The sequence below is a fragment of the Colias philodice genome, chromosome 5 (assembly GCF_061535455.1).
Source record: "Colias philodice isolate Cphi_HAF_F1 chromosome 5, ilColPhil1 Martin Lab GWU primary, whole genome shotgun sequence".
NCBI lineage: Eukaryota > Metazoa > Arthropoda > Insecta > Lepidoptera > Pieridae > Colias > Colias philodice.
Genome location: NC_143090.1, coordinates 1,872,636 through 1,890,860, shown reverse-complemented (window position 1 = coordinate 1,890,860; position 18,225 = coordinate 1,872,636). Strand labels below are relative to the sequence as shown.

The 18,225-nt window shown below is 32.8% G+C and overlaps 1 protein-coding gene across 1 annotated transcript in view; it reads right to left on the bottom strand.

The window, feature by feature from the left end:
* Nucleotides 1–18,225, bottom strand: part of LOC149488275 (diacylglycerol kinase theta) — a 38,515-nt gene that overhangs the window by 18,630 nt on the left and 1,660 nt on the right. The window contains exon 2 of the mRNA XM_089695446.1: nucleotides 3,302–3,381. Within this exon, the coding sequence (XP_089551572.1) occupies nucleotides 3,302–3,381 (80 nt within the window). The remainder of the gene's footprint in view (nucleotides 1–3,301; nucleotides 3,382–18,225) is intronic.

The window sequence follows — 18,225 nt, the reverse complement described above, 5'->3', positions numbered from 1 at the left end:
CGCAAACAATATGTAAAAATAGACGGGATAGCGAGTGAGGTCTTACCAATTAAATTTGGCGTACCGCAGGGCAGCATACTCGGTCCTACCTTATTTACCCTGTACATAAACGAAATAGTAAACTTACCCCTAAATAGTGCTCAAATAATATCCTACGCAGACGACACAGCCATTATATTCCATTCTAATGGATGGGATGAGGTGTACAAACTCGCAGAATCTGGACTCCAAACTTTAGCTAAAGCTCTCGATAGAAATCTCCTAACTTTAAATATAAAAAAAACTAAATTAATTGCTTTTTCCAAAACACAGGCATCGAAACCAAATCAAAATCTCCAAGTTAAATTTCATACGTGCAATAATCCTGAATTAAACAACTGCGACCAAAACTGTACTATAGTGGAACGTGTAAAAACTATAAGATATCTCGGAATTATACTGGACGAAAACTTATCATTCAAATCTCACATTGAAACATTGTCTTCGCGAACTAGAAAACTCATTTATGTAATGAAAAAACTGCGAGATTGTACTCCTCTTCCAATTCTCACCTCCGTATTTCACGCGCTCTGTCAATCTATTCTGCAATATGGCATATCTGTTTGGGGGGGTGCAGGAATAACTAACTTTATCACTGTGGAGAGAGCGCAAAGAGCCGTCATAAAGGTGATGCTGAGAAAACCCTTCCGCTTCCCAACAGCTGACCTGTATAGCGAGTTCGCAGTCCTAAGGGTCAGGCAGCTCTTCGTTCTCAAGGCTGTGTTAACTACTCACAGAACCTTAAAAATAAGAAAGGACTTTAAAAAACTCACCTCAAGGCGTACATTCTCACTGCCATGTCCTCGTGCATCCTCCCTTTTAGCTAAACGATGTCCAAAATTTTTGTTTCCTCGGATATACAATAGTGTCAACAAACATTGTAACATAACACTACTATCGAACTACACATGCAAGAAGGTCATAAAGAAATGGTTACATACACTGTCTTTTGAAGAAACCGAACAATTACTTAAAGGACCACTGAGCTGACACACACTATAACAATATGCCTTCACTCACAAACAATGACACACACACACAAACACGCACTCACTCACGCACACACACACGTGAACACACACACACACACACACGTAAACACACACACACTATCACGAACACGCGTGCTGCAAACCGCAAAATAATGTACTTTGTTTTTCTTTTATTTTTTTATTAATTGTATTAACTTCCATTACATTAGATTATTTACCTACTTGTTAACTTTCTACTGTCCATAACATATGTATATAACCAAGAAGCGCAACTCAGGGTCCCAAGACACAAGTATTTCACTTAGTTTGGGACCCACTGTCGTACATTAATTGTAAATCATATAATGGACAAATAAATTTATTTCATTTCATTTCATTTCATTATTTCATTATTCCGTAATCATTGCAGATATCAAAAAACTTTAAACTGATATCGAAAGCCCTAATGAGTAAAATTACAATAATAACTTTAAAAAAATAAAACGGGAAATATCCAAAAAAGTTACATTAAACACATACATATCCCTCCCGTACATAGAATTTTCCATACATTTTGTGTTCAAAGCAAATTTTCGAAGTGACGTCCTCGTTTTGGAATACCATTGTATTCCACATCGAGCAATATTTACAGTTTCTAAATGAATTTTTATTAAAATTTTTGAAGTAATTTAAGCACAAATTAAAAAAAAGAACCAAAATTTTTCATATTACATGTTTAGGATAGTCATATCTCATACTAAATGTATGGGAGTGTTTGGTGTCAAATTTTTGGATATTTCCCGTTTTATTTTTAAAATGTTATTATTGTCATTTTACTAATTAGGTAAAGGGCTTTCGATATCAGTTTAAAGTTTTTTGATATCTGCAATAATTACGGAATAATCACCTGTGCACACTTAACGATTACACCCGGTATTTAGGATATTGTTGAGCTGTTGAGCTGTAGAGTTCTCATGGGTGTCCAACCGATTCCCGCTGTCTGTTTGGCGAAAACTACGCAACGTATTTGGATGCGTATTTTTAACAGAATCATGGATTGTGTGTGTTGTGTTCACTTATTTAAGATATTGTGTATGTATCTCATTTTAAAAGATTGTTATGTAAACTATGTGTATGTGTTAATTTCAAGTTGTGTATACCTACAAATAAAAAAAAATACAGTGGTTCTCGTCGAAGAATTCAGGAGATAATTTGATATGTTTTAGACAAAGTTTGAGAAAAATTAGAGCTAGAGCTCTATCATTAATATTACTTGCACTTTCATTGAATAAATACGATTATATACCTACCTATTGTAACTGAAGAAATTTATGAAAAAAGTCAAAGTATTTTGCTCTCTCATTGCGAGTGGTTATCGTCAATTAATTTATACACTAATGAATACCTAAAAAGGTTATCTTTTTGATCAATTAGCTAGAGCATTAACCCTAATATAAATATAAACATTAGCATTATTAATGTTTCCATGTCCACCAACAGTCTGCTATCCCTGGAGTGCGTGTTATTCGAAGAGCTATCAATTACATGATGGTTGGTTGAGCATGTGCGGGTATAACAAGGGAATCGTGGCACGCGAACTCATTTTTATTTTGTAAAGCTTTGTGTCTAAAATATACTGCTTTTAAATTATTATAAGTTATTGTGTTCTATTATCATTTATAATGTACCTAACTAGTTAATTATAGAGAATAAGAATATAAATGTAATTTGTTCATAAAACTGAAGTAGCTGGATTGTAGATTATATTTGGGTAAAATTGTAAATTGTCGTAAGTATGTAAGTAAATACACAACCAAACGTGCTTTACAATTTCTCTACATTTTATCGAAAATATATATTTTTGTAGAAAATGGATCAAGAAATATTATATGAAATACACCTATCTGCTATCTATTTAAAAAAAGTAGAGATTTAAAAATTTAAGCTGTTTTTTCTTATTGAAGTGAAACTTCTTTATCGGGGTTGGAAAAAAATTTAGTGTTTAACATTTTTTCGTTACGACTTACGCGTGACATTTTTCCTTATCTTATCTTTTTCTTATCCCTACCACGCGTGATTCGACGTATTTCTGTAAAGTTGCATATTATAGTAAATTATTTTTTGAAAAATAAGGTCATAAAGAAGTTTCACTTCTAACGTGTGTACACTAGTAGTACACGCACACATTTTTTTTGTTTTTTATTGTTAGTTGTACGTGTTATTCTTTGTAAAGAAACGATTGTCTATATCTATGATTGTATCAAGCAAATACATAGTAAATTATACATTACCTTGATGAGGCTCGGCGCCACCCCACAGCACGGCGTCACCACCTGCCCCACGCATCGCTCGTGCACTATGAAGTTGCACACTGAAACGTACATTGGGTACATTAGTATGGTGATTAGGGTTAATGATATGGGCAGGGAATATTTTGGGTGAACGAAAAAAACTAAACATAGTATCGAACTTTTCTTGTAGAGGTGTAAGTACATACATGATTAAAGTTGAAAAACGTAAACGTAGTCCTTTTATGTCAAATAAACTGTTGGTATCACTACATTGTATAAAACAAAGTCGCTTTCTCTGTCCCTATGTCCCTATGTATGCTTAAATCTTTAAAACTACGCAACGGATTGTGATGCGTTTTTTTTTTATAGATAGAGTGATTCAAGAGGAAGGTTTTATAAGGTTTTTTTTAGATATATAATTTATTATGTTTTAGACAAAGCGCGCGAAGCCGCGGGAGGAAAGCTAGTTTAAGATAAATAAAAAACTAGTGAAACATTATATATAGCTAAATTTAACTTCATCATAATATTAAGTAAAGTTAAGTGAATAGTAAGTAACTTGGTAATTACTTACGTTCACACAGATGTAATATAAGAAATTGATTTAGTCATATTTAGAAACAGGATTAGGAATTAGGAATATAATATCTCGTAACAGTTTTATATTATTAAGCGTTAGGAGTTAGGACTTGCGTAGGTTTTTTTTCGTAGCCTATCGTAGGCTCTAGGAAAGATAGAGGTTGAATACATTTATTAGACTATAATATGATAAATTTATCGTTTCATTAAATACATTATTTCATTTGTACATATTATAATCAGATGATAGCAAAGAATGTTAACTTCCTTAATAAAAATAAAAACTCCTGTAAATACAGTACAAAACAACAAAAGTAAAACCTAATCAAGAGAAATACACACATAATTTACAGTTACATCTTAATCGAGAACATAGACAAGATGAGCGCACAAATAAGAGGTGGGTAGTGCGCGGTCATCCCGGAGTTGAGATCAATAGCGGCGCGCATGCCCCGGCCCCAGCCAGTGATCACGCTCGCAATCATTCCATCCAACTAATCGACATTTATTAGCCCCTTGTACAAAGATAGAAGCAACTTTGGAAATTGGAATTGTCTATGGTATATTTTTTTAACTGTTTTTGAAATTACCCTTGAACTTCGAATGTGATCGAGTTATTATTGAATGTTACGTCTTGTTGCATCAATATCGTTATCAGAGATATTACTAAATGTTTTAAGAAAGAAAAAATATTTTTGTTTCAGAGACGAATCTCGACTACGTACCTATAGGTAGGATGTTGTCTCGACAAGACATTTGAAAAAGCTTCTCCTTTTTAAAACTTTAAGACGCGGGCTTGCAAAAGCACTGTTTTGTATTAACGTTCACTTATTTTTATGTAGCAAATTATAGAAATCCAATTTACAATATTTATCGCGTATATTTATTTACATATTGTATGTTATACTTTTCGCACGTCACCTATTTCATGCCTATTTCTTATAAGAAGTTGAGCGATATGTACACACATAGAATTGTTACAAAAATACTATTAAGATCAACACAGTTAGGGACTGTCATAATTGGGAAGTAGAAAAGCGAAGACGTGGTCGGTTGTGTGTGCACTTTTTCCTTTGTATAATATTTACACAATATAGGTACCTATTTTAATGTTTTAAGAAGTCCGAAAGGTCGTGATTTGTTTTCTTTTCAAATAAAAATTTGCCTTGTCATCGATTTAGTTCAGTGCTATAGCATGCTACCTTACCCAACAGGCAACAGTGCCAATAATGAAAGAATAAGCTAAATCAGAGCTTTTGATTTTATTAAGACAAATTTTTGAGGCTATGGAGAGAAATACTACCTAATGTGGCGATTAAAAATCAATCATTAATAACAAATTGGAGTTGTGACTTTTCTTATCATCCAAACTAAGATATAATAACTACAGGTTAGAACTATATGTATTCCTAGAGGCTTTTTGACGATTTTGTTTAAGTCGAAGAAACTCGACATAAAATATATAATAAACTAGCGGTCCGCCCCGGCTTCGCCCGTGGTACATATTTACGTTTTCTCTACATAAAAACCATCCTCGTACTTCAAGGAATATAATAAAAAAAGAATTAACGAAATCGGTTCAGCCGTTCTCAAGTTATGCGCTTACCAACACATTTTGGGATTCGTTTTTATATATAAGAAGATAATATGGTTATCACAAAAAATCTCAGTTATATTTATGTGCCTCGTTTATTAAGTAATTAATTATTAAATCATAATACTGCACATTTCGTGTATAAAATTCACGAATAGGAATGATGGGAATGACCGGGTCACTGAAACATAAGGAATTTTGAGGAACCATTCGCTGCCTAGATTCCGATACATTCCAAATAGTGCATCTGAATTCAATGCAACTAAAACAGTTTAATTCATTTCAATATTAATTACGATATTTGATGTCTCTACTTTTTACTTACTCTATACTATGGCTCTATGACAACGAATGTAGGTAGATTATATTATACTAGAGGTCCGCCCCGGCTTCGCCCGTGGTACATATTTCTCAATAAAAGGTAGCCTATGTCCTTTCTCGGGTATCAAAATATCTCCATACCAAATTTCATGCAAATTGGTTCAGTAGTTTAGACGTGATTGAGTAACAGACAGACAGACAGACAGAGTTACTTTCGCATTTATAATATTAGTATGGATTGAGTATCATTTTTACACTTTTAGGATTAGTTTAACTTCTAACTAATAAATACCCTATTTGATACTTTTTGACAAATATTTTAATACATTTGACATCTATTATTTAAACTGGTAGATAAGCTAAACAAAACATATTCAGAAGATGTAAAATCGGCTCATCATCATCGTACACTTCTGAATAAACTGTTTCAAATGAGTTTGTGACACTGTATTAAAATTAAGTGATGACGTAATTTTCACACAGAGATAAAGCAGATAAGACATTATAGATGACGTAGCACTCACGTAGCACTAATGAAAATTTTCTTAAATATTTGACGATCATCACTTATTTAAATTTATATCACATAGATAATTTATTATTGAAACTGTGACCGTTCAAATATTCATCCAATGTTTTGATTATGTTTCAATTCCTGTTTTAGGTACATAACATCAGGCTAATCTTTTTTATTTTCAACTGTTAATAATTCGAAAAATAAATAATAATAACTAAGTAATGAACAACAAATTAATACCTATTTACGATTGATATGTTATTCTTCTCTTGTTTTTCTTCAATTTAACAAAACAAAACAACGAAAACTAATCCCTACTCTAGATTCATTAAATTACTTAGCTGTAATATTTTATAGCCGAAATGCGATAATGTAGATTACAAGATAAACAGTAAAAATGTATGCAACTTGCAAGACCTTCGCACTATAATGTCTTAATTAGCTTCGATTTTGATATGCAATTTCCTTAAATATGTACGTAGTTACTATTCGATAATAGATGAAACTCACACTTATGTGAACACAGCACCCATCCGCCCCTCCGTAGCGCCGAGCAAAATATCGTAGACACTTGAGAAACTAAACTTTCACAGGACATTGTCAATATTTGCACATATCAAACACTGCTTTATTTCCACAAAAACACGACCAAAATAGAAACGATATAGAGCAACACTATGTTTATATTTCGCGCCCTTTTACATCCGTCTCAAAACAAAACAAATAAGGCTATTTTTACCCGCTTGTCAATAAAGACGAGGTTCTTCACGCGGAAGGGCACCGGCGGACGGATCAAGGAAACGTATTAGCGGTGTTCTGACGTTCATACGTCACGAATCGCGATATATTTAAATAGCCTCGGGGCGGGGCCGAGCGGCAACAGACGCCATCGCAGTCCGCGCGGCACCACCTCCTCCATGTTGCCATTTTAAAAATAATAAAAAATCACCACACTTCTCCTTGACAAATCCATTTATCCGGTAATAGTATTACAGGTTTATGACACACGTAACGTAGCACCCCTGCCAAAGTAAACAGATGGAAATAGTCTGAGGGCATTAGCCTATTTGATGATCATCGACGCTCGATGTTTTGAAATGTTAAGTAGTGGAAAAGGTTGAGGTTGTATATTTGCGGGATCTGTGCTTTGGATGACGAGGCGTATTTATTTCAGGATGTCACAACGCGTGCACTCTAAAGCAAATACAAACGCGGACTACAGACGACTTGTCAGGCGGGCGGGGAGCTGCTCACGCGCATCGTGTACGCCTCATTCTAATTTCTGTAGTTTGTTTTGATTTTTTTTATAGTCAGTACTCTGGCGTATCAGGTGCGATTACTACAATTCCAGGAAAAGCGTCTTCATATTATTTTCTTATATTCTCTATAATCACTTTTTATCATTTCTTATAAACACCAATCTTATGAATCCTTCATTTTTAAAATACTTAAATTTTCATCTCTATGACTTTTCCAAATTATTAAAACACGACTAAGTATTGTATTTAAATAGATACCACGATAATTAATTGATATTAAAATATTTTTTCTTACATAACACAACTTTTCCCCCTCTGTCCTCCAATCCTCTCAATTTTCCCTCATTTTAAATTAAACAGTCCGCTCTACAGAATGTCTAATAATACCACCAAAAGCGTAAACTCCAATGAACTTTATCTCTCTTAATAGCTCATAACCATTACCATCAGCGAAATCATTACTCATATAAAATGTATAAGCTTTGCTATATTCGTATCCACAAATTATGCCAGAATACTTTTATTTTAAAATTAGGTTAACAAATTAATTATTTAATTCAAATAAAAAGCTTTAAGAAGTAATTAATAGCGAAATAAAAATGCGTAATATGAGAACTGAAAATATTTGGATAGTCATGCATGAAGAATATTGAATGTTTGAACTTTTACTTCCGAGAGTAAAAAAATAGAGTAAATTATCTTACCAAAAAAAAGGCTAATTATTGAGCACTGTATAATAATAATACTTAGAGTATAATAATACTCATATTATTTATAATATTACTTAAGGCCACCCTTACATCAAAAATGCCTATATACTTCAAAAATGCCTATAATTTTCTAAAAACATTATAATCATAGATTCTCACAATCCTAAACCTTACATCAACGCGTCATAAACATCGTGGATTTGTTCACAAGTGTATACGGATATGAACTTGATGGTGTGTGAAAATAAGTCTAATTAAGGCAATGATTCAGCAGCTCTAAATAGAGCGGTTAAATATAGGCCGGCAACACGTGAGCCGTGCCCTTATCGAGATGTTATGAATGTCTTCGCTTTTGAGTTTACGAAATTGTTTAGGTTTTTTAAGTTCGTTCTCGTATGTACATGTTATGTTTTTTATAAATGTGAATATTTTTGGAATAGATGTGTGGTACGTCTCTGTAATAGATTGTATATTTCTTGATTGAGATTGTAGTTTCATCTCAACTAACTATTTGTTCGTTCTTTACACGGTCCTGCAGCCAACTTTTTTGGAAAAAAACGTGCAGATATTTAAAAATCACTTTTACCATTGAATACTGCTTGTTCTCTGTTGATTATATGCGAATGATGGATTTGCTTTTAAACACTAAAGTAAATTTTACATCTAATATTTTTAATGATTTGTTCCAAATAAAATGTAGGGATAATATTATCTTATATATAAAATTCTCGTGTCACAATGTTAGTCTGCATACTCCTCCAAAACGGGTGGACCGATTCTCATGAAATTTTCTGTGCATATCGGGTAAGTCTGAGAATCGGCCAACATCTATTTTTCATATGTACCACGGGCGAAGCCGGGGCGGACCGCTAGTATTATATAATATATTGAGAAACTATTAATAAATGGTTGATGACCGCGACACCGTGAATATGAATAAAAATTACAATAAATTGAGTCATTTTGCATTATCTACTAACAAAACAATTTTGGAAATTGGGCAACCACATTTAATAGGTGGAAACAACATTAAAGAAGCATAAGATAATTTTTATTTACACAGAAGGATATTATAAGATTTTTAGAGCTTAGGTTTAAAGAATCATTGCACATTGCAGCAGCACATTGCTTTTATTTTTTTATCAATAATATAGATGAAGCTTTCTTAAATCTCATTGTAAGAAATTTGACACAATTCAGCAAATATTTCCCTCCGATTTTTGATGTAGCGCATGCATGTATATTTAATGTTTACTTTGGAAACATTATTTTAATATGCAAATATATTTAACCATTCGTTGAGAAACATACGTTGCACCTTAATTGGCACGTTTTATTTACCAAATAATTAGGTCAACATGCTAGTGTTATTTTATACACTCAAATTTTGTTATAAAATTAATTTTATTTTAAATTGCCTGCAATATTATAGCAACGTAAATAAAATATGTGTAAGTACATACATACTATAGAAATACATAAATTTCCAAAACATAATTATTTCATAGGTAGTTTCGTATGCTACGAAAGCTATTGCTACCTACACTAATCTACCTATAACAACATATGCAATATGACCATACTTATTCCACATAATATCTAATTTACAATGTAATAATACAAATAATTTTTCCATCCGAAAATCGAGAATATTTTTTCGAAGCGTGCGGCCTTCGGAGTGCGGGCGGCGGGGGGGCGGCTGAGGTCGGCATTGACGTCACGAGCTCCAGCCAATCGCGCGTTGTACGAATTTTTTGACAACCGCGCTTTTATCCCGGTGGCGTTTAGGAATAGGGAATGTTTAACGTGGGGTTACACATAATGTTAGATTATTGTAGCTTGCTTATAATTCTTATTAATTTTAGCTTCTTGATTATTGTGGATATCCGTAGTTGTCTTATTGTTATTTATTAAACTGTGTCTCAGATAATTTGATTACCTATGGGTACGTCTATTTAATTATAACATTATTTTATTTGGTTATCAATCAACCAACATGACTCTACCAAAGAAGTATCTACATCGCGTCGTCGTTATAAAAAGTTCCTAAATACAAGATTCAGAGCTTTTCTTACAAATATTATACCTAAATAACAACGAATCTTGCAAAATATTGACACTCGAGAGCATCGTCATATTTATTGAATGTTAATATTTTTTTGATTCATTATTGAATCTATGATAAAATGCATCAAATAAACCATAAATTAGCTTTTAATTCTACAATAAATGACCCGCATTTATTCACAAAACCTCATGTTGGGGTCGATTAATCGAATTATAAATTATCATATAATTGATACACATTACAGTTTACACACTAATAGTTTATCAAATTATGAATCCTGTTTAATAAAATTAATTTCAGTTGCACGATGCTGGTCTGTGAATTGTAATTAATTCAGACTATGTTTTTGTTTTATCGATTTGCAATAAATCTTGAAATAATTTAAGGTTTTTGGTACATAAATATTTAAGACATGAAATGCAATTCTATTTTTATACTGATTATCTTGATTTCCTATGAAATTTAACCAAACATAAATTAAGTGTTTTTTTTTTTAGTAGTTATAACAAAGAAGTTCTTATAACAAGAAAACGTTTATGTTTCAAAGGACTACAGGTAAAGTCGAAACTTACCTTATTGTTAATCTCTTCAAAAAGCTCCCCAGTTAGCATTAATCTTAAAAAAAGCAATTAAAACTATTGCAATACGTTCAAACGGATATAGGAAGTGTACGCACTCGAAATCACTTCAATAGGTAGTTAACACGAAATAAGTGCAACATTAAACTATCGAGTAACATCAAAAGTGTCGAGCCGGAACTGACAGGACACCTGCTTGAGTACAAACAAACTAAATATAGATAACAAAGGAGGGGCCGGCGTAAGCTGCCTTGTGTTTTAGGAAACACTGTTCTTTAAAATTCGGTGTTCAATTTAGATTTTTTGGTAATATTGTTGTTTGGATGAACTACAAGATGGCTACATCTTGAACGTCACTTAACTTGATATTTTAAATACACTTTGGTAAATTTATGGGATATTTTGAACATACTGCGTACATAAAGTACATAAAGTTTATCGTTGTCTCCTTTTCAAAGGAAATTTACTATTGATTTTCATTGTATCCTAAACTCATTATAAAAAATATTTTTTTTTTCTAGGTACCTACCTATTTAGATCATTATAGTGTTCTATATAATTAAGTTCTACAGTCTACACCATAGTCTACACATATACAAGCCTAATACAAAATACAATGTGTAGTGTCTACAACGTCTACGCAAAGTGCTACGTGGACCTTGCTACGCCGTAGCGGAGTTGCAGTACTTTATTATTATTATTGGTAAATTTTTTCACGGGAAATAAAACATTCCATTAAAAACTATAAACACTGATGAGAGAACAGAGAGAACAAAAAACCAGAACATAAATTTCGATACACTTGAAGATTTTCAAGTGCAACAAGCTTACTGACTGCTTAATAAATTAATACCAATTGTATTTAATTAATTGTGTCAACTTAAAATTAAATTAATCAATAGTTTTAATAGTTTATTAATTACTAGCTTTCCGCCCGCGGCTTCGCCCGCGTTTTCAGAGAAAAACCCGTTCCCGTAGGATTTCCGGGATAAAACCTATCCTATGTCCTTTCTCGGGTGTCAAAATATATCTATACCAAATTTCATGCAAATTGGTTCAGTAGTTCAGGCGTGATTGAGTAACAGACAGACAGACAGAGTTACTTTCGCATTTATAATATTAGTATGGATGCGAATCAATAATATAATTAAAATTCTCCACATTTTTTTATAGAGAACTTTTATATAAAGTGCTTAAAATATTTTGTACGTAGTAATATCATACGAAATCTACATAAAATAACGTTCTTTTACTTATCGTGATATTTAGATAGGAGGTATTCAACATTGTTATTATTTTTTAATAATGACCTATTTCTATCAAAACTCAACAGCTAAATTCCTGTATAATATGAAATGAAAGCAAAAAAATACGTGTGGCACTCGAAGACTGCCGCGGCCGCGGTAAAGCTATTGCATAGAATCGCATCGCAATGCCGGTTGCAGTGGGGGGTGTTAGGTATTTTCGTTACGGAATTTTTACATTCGGTCGCCGCGCTCAGTCTGAGATAAAAGCTATGCAATAGCTTTAAAAATGTTAACAACCATTCCAGTTTGAACTTTTTATACCATCACATATTTACAACTAACATTTCACGTATCTTAATTCCCATCTCCTATCACAGCAGTTTATCTGAACATGCACAGCTGCAAAATATTTCGGTGCGGCAACACTGCGCGTTAAAAGGAGAATTACGCATTTATTTCTGTCAGTGTACAGAAATACAGACTATTATTTTAGCTTTACTTGATATAAATAGAGCCATTGTAAATATGTTTTGACCTATATTTACTGCCAAATTCTAGTTCACAACGATTTTCGGTAAAACTAATAATATTCTGTATGTTTTTGTCTCGTTTTGTGGAGTGTTTTTGTCTTGTAGACGCTTTTGCTATTATAAAAGTTCTTTCTTAAAATATCTTTATTATTTAAATTAAGCTTTACGAGCACAAAAAATTTTTAACTCTCCAAAACAATGAAATTTTTTTAGTCAACATAACTACTCCATTTTATAGAAAACTAGCGGTCCGCTCCGGCTTCGCCACAACAATTGCCCAATATCGATAATAGAGATATTTCCTTTGTAATGCCAATAGAAAGAAATAAGTTGTAACTTGTAAGGTTAGTTCATGTCGGGGCGTACACGGCATTTATAATGCAACGAGGAGCCGACATGCTTACGTGTCAATAAGTACTAGACTATTGTGTGTTTATTCTACTTAATAACAACTGTAATTGGTTTGTTCAGCTTTTAAATTGACGGTTTTTAATTCGAGCGATGGTTTATAAAAAAAAATGTGTACGTACACTAGTGTACCTACACACGTGTAAGAAGTGAAACTTCTTTATGACCTTAAAAATGTCACGAGTATGGCGTAACGCAAAAATGTCACGCGTACGGCGTAACGCAAAAATGTCACGCGTACGGCGTAACGCAAAAATGTTACACTAAATTTTTGTTCAACCCCGATAAAGAAGTTTCACTTCAAAAATGTGTGCGTGTACGTACACACGTAAGAAGTGGAACTTCTATATGACCTTATTTTTCAAAAAATAATTTACTATATACAACTTTACAGAAATACGTCGAATCACGCGTGGTAGGGATAAGAAAAAGATGGTGCGTAACGAAAAAATGTTACACAAAATTTTTTTCCAACCCCGATAAAGAAGTTTCACTTCAATAAGTTTGTTAAGACAACTACTCTAAGAACTAACATTATTTAAGAAGAAAATGATACCGTTACGGTTTAAAAAAGTGACTTGCAATTTTAATCGTAATCTGGCAATTCTATGAGGAAAATTAACAACAAAAACTATAATCTAACGACTATGTATCTAAACAAATTCCAAATCTTTCCTCAAAGCATATGTTTATACGTTCACTCATTCAGTTCATTATAATCATTTTTCATTATGACAATACTTAATTTAGCACAGAACATGCACAGAAATATATTTTTACGACAAATTACATTTCAATTAAGAATGGTCTCATTGAAAGTTTTACAAACTTTCTTTTGTTAATTAAACACAATTGACACAATAGTGGTTAATAACCTTTGATAGAGTCATTGCCTCTACCTGTTGATGACTGTTAAAATACTGTAATAAAGTACTCAAATTGATTTTACCCAATATATTTTCTTTTAAGTCATGATCAAAATACATATATACCTACCAACATATTATCACACTTATAATAGACCTAAAGAGTAAAGACACGACGGAATAAAACCAATAATTATCATAAATACCCATTACCTACTCCATCTTTCAAAATTGTATGTAAAGTGTGACCCCTTTGGCATTTATATTTTGGCAATTTAAAGATCTACAAATATAACTTATGCAATTTTAAACATACAATTTTTCTGTCATCAAAATTACGCTTTACGCATTGCACGTAGCGTTATAGTTTTCATATTTTTCATGTATGCTAATGATTCCGACCCCTCCCATAGACCAGAGGGGAGGGGTACACCATTGACGCGCGTCTGCTTTCAATGGCATAGGAAGTAGGTCACCATCGTGACGTCAGCAGTGGCCTACATAGAGACCCGGGCCCGCGCGGATTACTTGCAAGGGACTCTAAATATAGAGGAAGGATTACAGCCTGATTACAAGATTTTAAACGGTTTAAGTGACATGCTTCAGCCTGTGAAGTTGATGTTTTAAAATTGCTACAGGAATTTAATTTTCCTTTAAAATAACGAATGCATAGACAGTGCGAGTTGACGATCGGTTGTGAGAAAAAATGGACTTTGTAAGGCGTTTAAAAAAAATATTTAAAAGGTACTTATGAAAATTGTAATGTTTGCTTTGTGCGTTTGATGTTTATTTGAAAATAAGGAATAATTAATTAATTCTGATACTTCCGCGAAAAGGTACGGCTACGTTAGTGAAGTTAAAACAACTTGACGACGTCAATAAAAATGGAAATATATCCAATTAAATTGAAAAGCATTTAAAATAAAAATATATTAATCAGTACCATATCTATTAATATACGAATGTAGAGCTATATATAGGTTGACAGTCCATTAGGTTAATTATCAGCTTTCCTTAAGGGAAATATGATTGCTATAAATAAAACAAATTACTTTTTAACCGACTTCAAAAAAAAGGAGGAGGTTATCAATTCGGCCGGTATGTTTTTTTTATTTTTTTATGTATGTACACCGATTACTCCGAGGTTTCTGAATCGATTTACGTGATTCTTTTTTTGTTCGATGCGGGATGGTGTCGAATTGGTCCCATAAAAATTTTATTCGGATAGGCCCAGTAGTTTTTATTTTATGAGCATTTTTGTCTGTATTTGTAAATGTTGCAAGTTTGAAGTCGGTTGTTTTTAACGCAGTTATCACTTGTATAGCCACACTTTTAACTAACACTCAATTAATTGTTCCATATCAAGCCATTAAAATTATTCTAATGAATGACAAGTCTAGACAATTTTGTGTTTTAATTTATTTTTTTTTAACTATAGGACAGCCATTTTATTCCTTAACTAGTGGTCCGCCCCGGCTTCGCCCGTGGTACATATTTCGCAATAAAAGGTAGACTATGTCCTTTCTCGGGTATCAAAATATCTCTATACCAAATTTCATGCAAATTGGTTCAGTAGTTAAGGCGTGATTGAGTAACAGACAGACAGACAGAGTTACTTTCGCATTTATAATATTAGTATGGATTTGTTCAAGTTAGATAGATAAGACTTTATATAAGACGACAATTATTAATGTTGTAGTTGTATGAATGAGAATAGTTTATACAAGCAAAATAAACACTAATTTAATGACTCTGTAACTCTGTTACTGTTCGTTGGTAGATATAATTCACGACCCCTAATTGAGGAGCATAGAATAGTCTAATACAAACAGTCTATAAAAGGGAATTAAAATTATGGTACGACGAACCTTTCTAGTTTTTATTTACCTATATTTTTGAACCGTATTTGGTAGATGAGATCGACATGCCAAAAATTTGGCTAATCCAATGAATTTAAAATTCCTTAGCGGAATCGCCAATTTCTCTACTCTTTCAGTCAACTTTCAGTATTTACAATTTATTATTTAATCGGTAAATTGAAATTCAATAATTTGTTTTTTTTTTAGTTTATTTTTAAAACCTTTTATTGTTCTATCTACAAACTGGAACTGCATAATTCAAAAGTACGAATAGTATCCCAATGTATTTCTATTATCTTGCCCGCCTCCTTGGTACAGTGGTTGACGCTTGAACGTAACACCGAGGGGTCCTGGGTTCGATTCCCGGTGGAGACGAAGAAAAAAAAATGTCTCGGCAGGACACAGAAGGCTGATCACCGACTTGTCCCTAAAGAAAATCGATCAGTGAAACAGATGTATAATGCATCTGCCCCTTACCCCACTAGGGGACATGGGACTTCACTTTATTTCTATTATGCCATGAAATGCCTACCGCTGTAAAAACAACGTCAACTTCAGCCCTCATCTGTCGATTCAAGAAAACCGTTACATTATGTCAAATTGAATAGAACGTCACAATGCTACCCACACACGCTTATCAACGCCGCTCTAGTTCGCTCTATTGTCCGTGTTCCATTGTCTATGCGCCGCTTTGTCAGCGTGACGTTGATGTAGGAAGTGGCATAATGAATATTATTGTTACCCCCAGCGAGTCTACGCCCACCTGTGTCCGATGAAAAACTCCATTGATAAATAGACAGCATGTGTCATGTACATGAAGACAGGTTGCGCTTTGTAACGTAGAGGAAACAAACAAGTTTTCTAGATACTTTTATGTGATAGAAGCTGCTTTGTCTATGGTCTCGTAACATATTATGGACTCTCACATTTATACTACATGAATAGTGGTGCTATTTTAGAAGTATAGCGTGCTGGAAAAATCCATACTTTTTTGGAAAAAGATCGCATCCAAAACAAATTATCATCTAGATCAATTTGTTTAACGATGATTCAAAAAACACATCGAACAAAATTAATAATCTCTTGAAAATTCAATCGAGAAATGCAAAATTAAGTTTAAGCTTTAAAAGCTCCGGATGTGAGGTATTTGTTGTATTTTTGTAAGTTTACATAACGCAGGCTAAATTTTATATTTATTGTGATAAAAAATGTCTTAAAAAACTTGGAATTAAACATTATTACATCATGTTACAAGTTACTTGTAATAAGTAAAAATAAGGCGAGTGCTACGAAAAGTGCTACGACTTTTATTTAATCACTGATTAACTTAACCAAATGATTAAACTGGCCTATTAGATACAATGTTTTAGATAGAAAGGTCACTTCTAGGATTCTGTATATATTTTTCATATTCTGTATCAAAAAAAGTTTTTACGATTTAATACAGTTCCTGCTTATAATTTGAGTGCTTGAATTCTATGATAAGATCTACACAGTTAATAAAACTGAGAGACTGACTATTCTTATTCCGCCATTATTATGAAATTGTTGATTGAATTGTAGAGTTTTGAGAAAGTAAAGAATTCAGCAAATACATAAAATCTATATAAAAACCCATATTTGGTTTAATGATTTTGGTTTAAATTCAACAACAAGGAAGGAATTATTGCATATTTCAGAACAGGAAAATTGCATTGAAATTTATGAATTATCTTATGTCAATGGATAGTAATTGCGTATTATAAAATATTCATGAAGTTATTTTGGTTCGTTTGATTTTCTCTTATAAATTTTCCATAATTTGAGGAAGAAAGATGGTTGGAATAATATTATGGTTATAATAATACTAGAGGTCCGCCCCGGCTGCGCCCGTGGTACATATTTCGCAATAAAAGGTAGTCTATGTCCTTTCTCGGGTATCAAAATATCTCCATACCAAATTTCATGCAAATTGGTTCAGTAGTTTAGGCGTGATTGAGTAACAGACAGACAGAGTTACTTTCGCATTTATAATATTAGTATGGATGACTGATGAAGAACACTTAAGTTTGATTTAGTTCGGTTGTTTTGAAGTGAAAACTTCTTTAGCGGCGTTGAGCACGTTTTCTGTAATGGGTATAAAATCTTAAACTCGCGTCAGGACATGTGACCCTGATCGAAAAAGCGTAAGACGGATGGATATCAAACATGCTCAACGTTAATAATCAAGTTTTCACTTCTGCCGGCACTCCCCCAGTGCAACCCGTCTTTTTCTGAAAAGAAAATATGGAAGTAATAATCTCGAATAAACTTTTATAAATAAAAGTTATTAATAGAAGTTATTATTATTATTATTACCTATGCATTGACTACGAATTTATTTAAATCTTAATACTATTATAAAGGCGA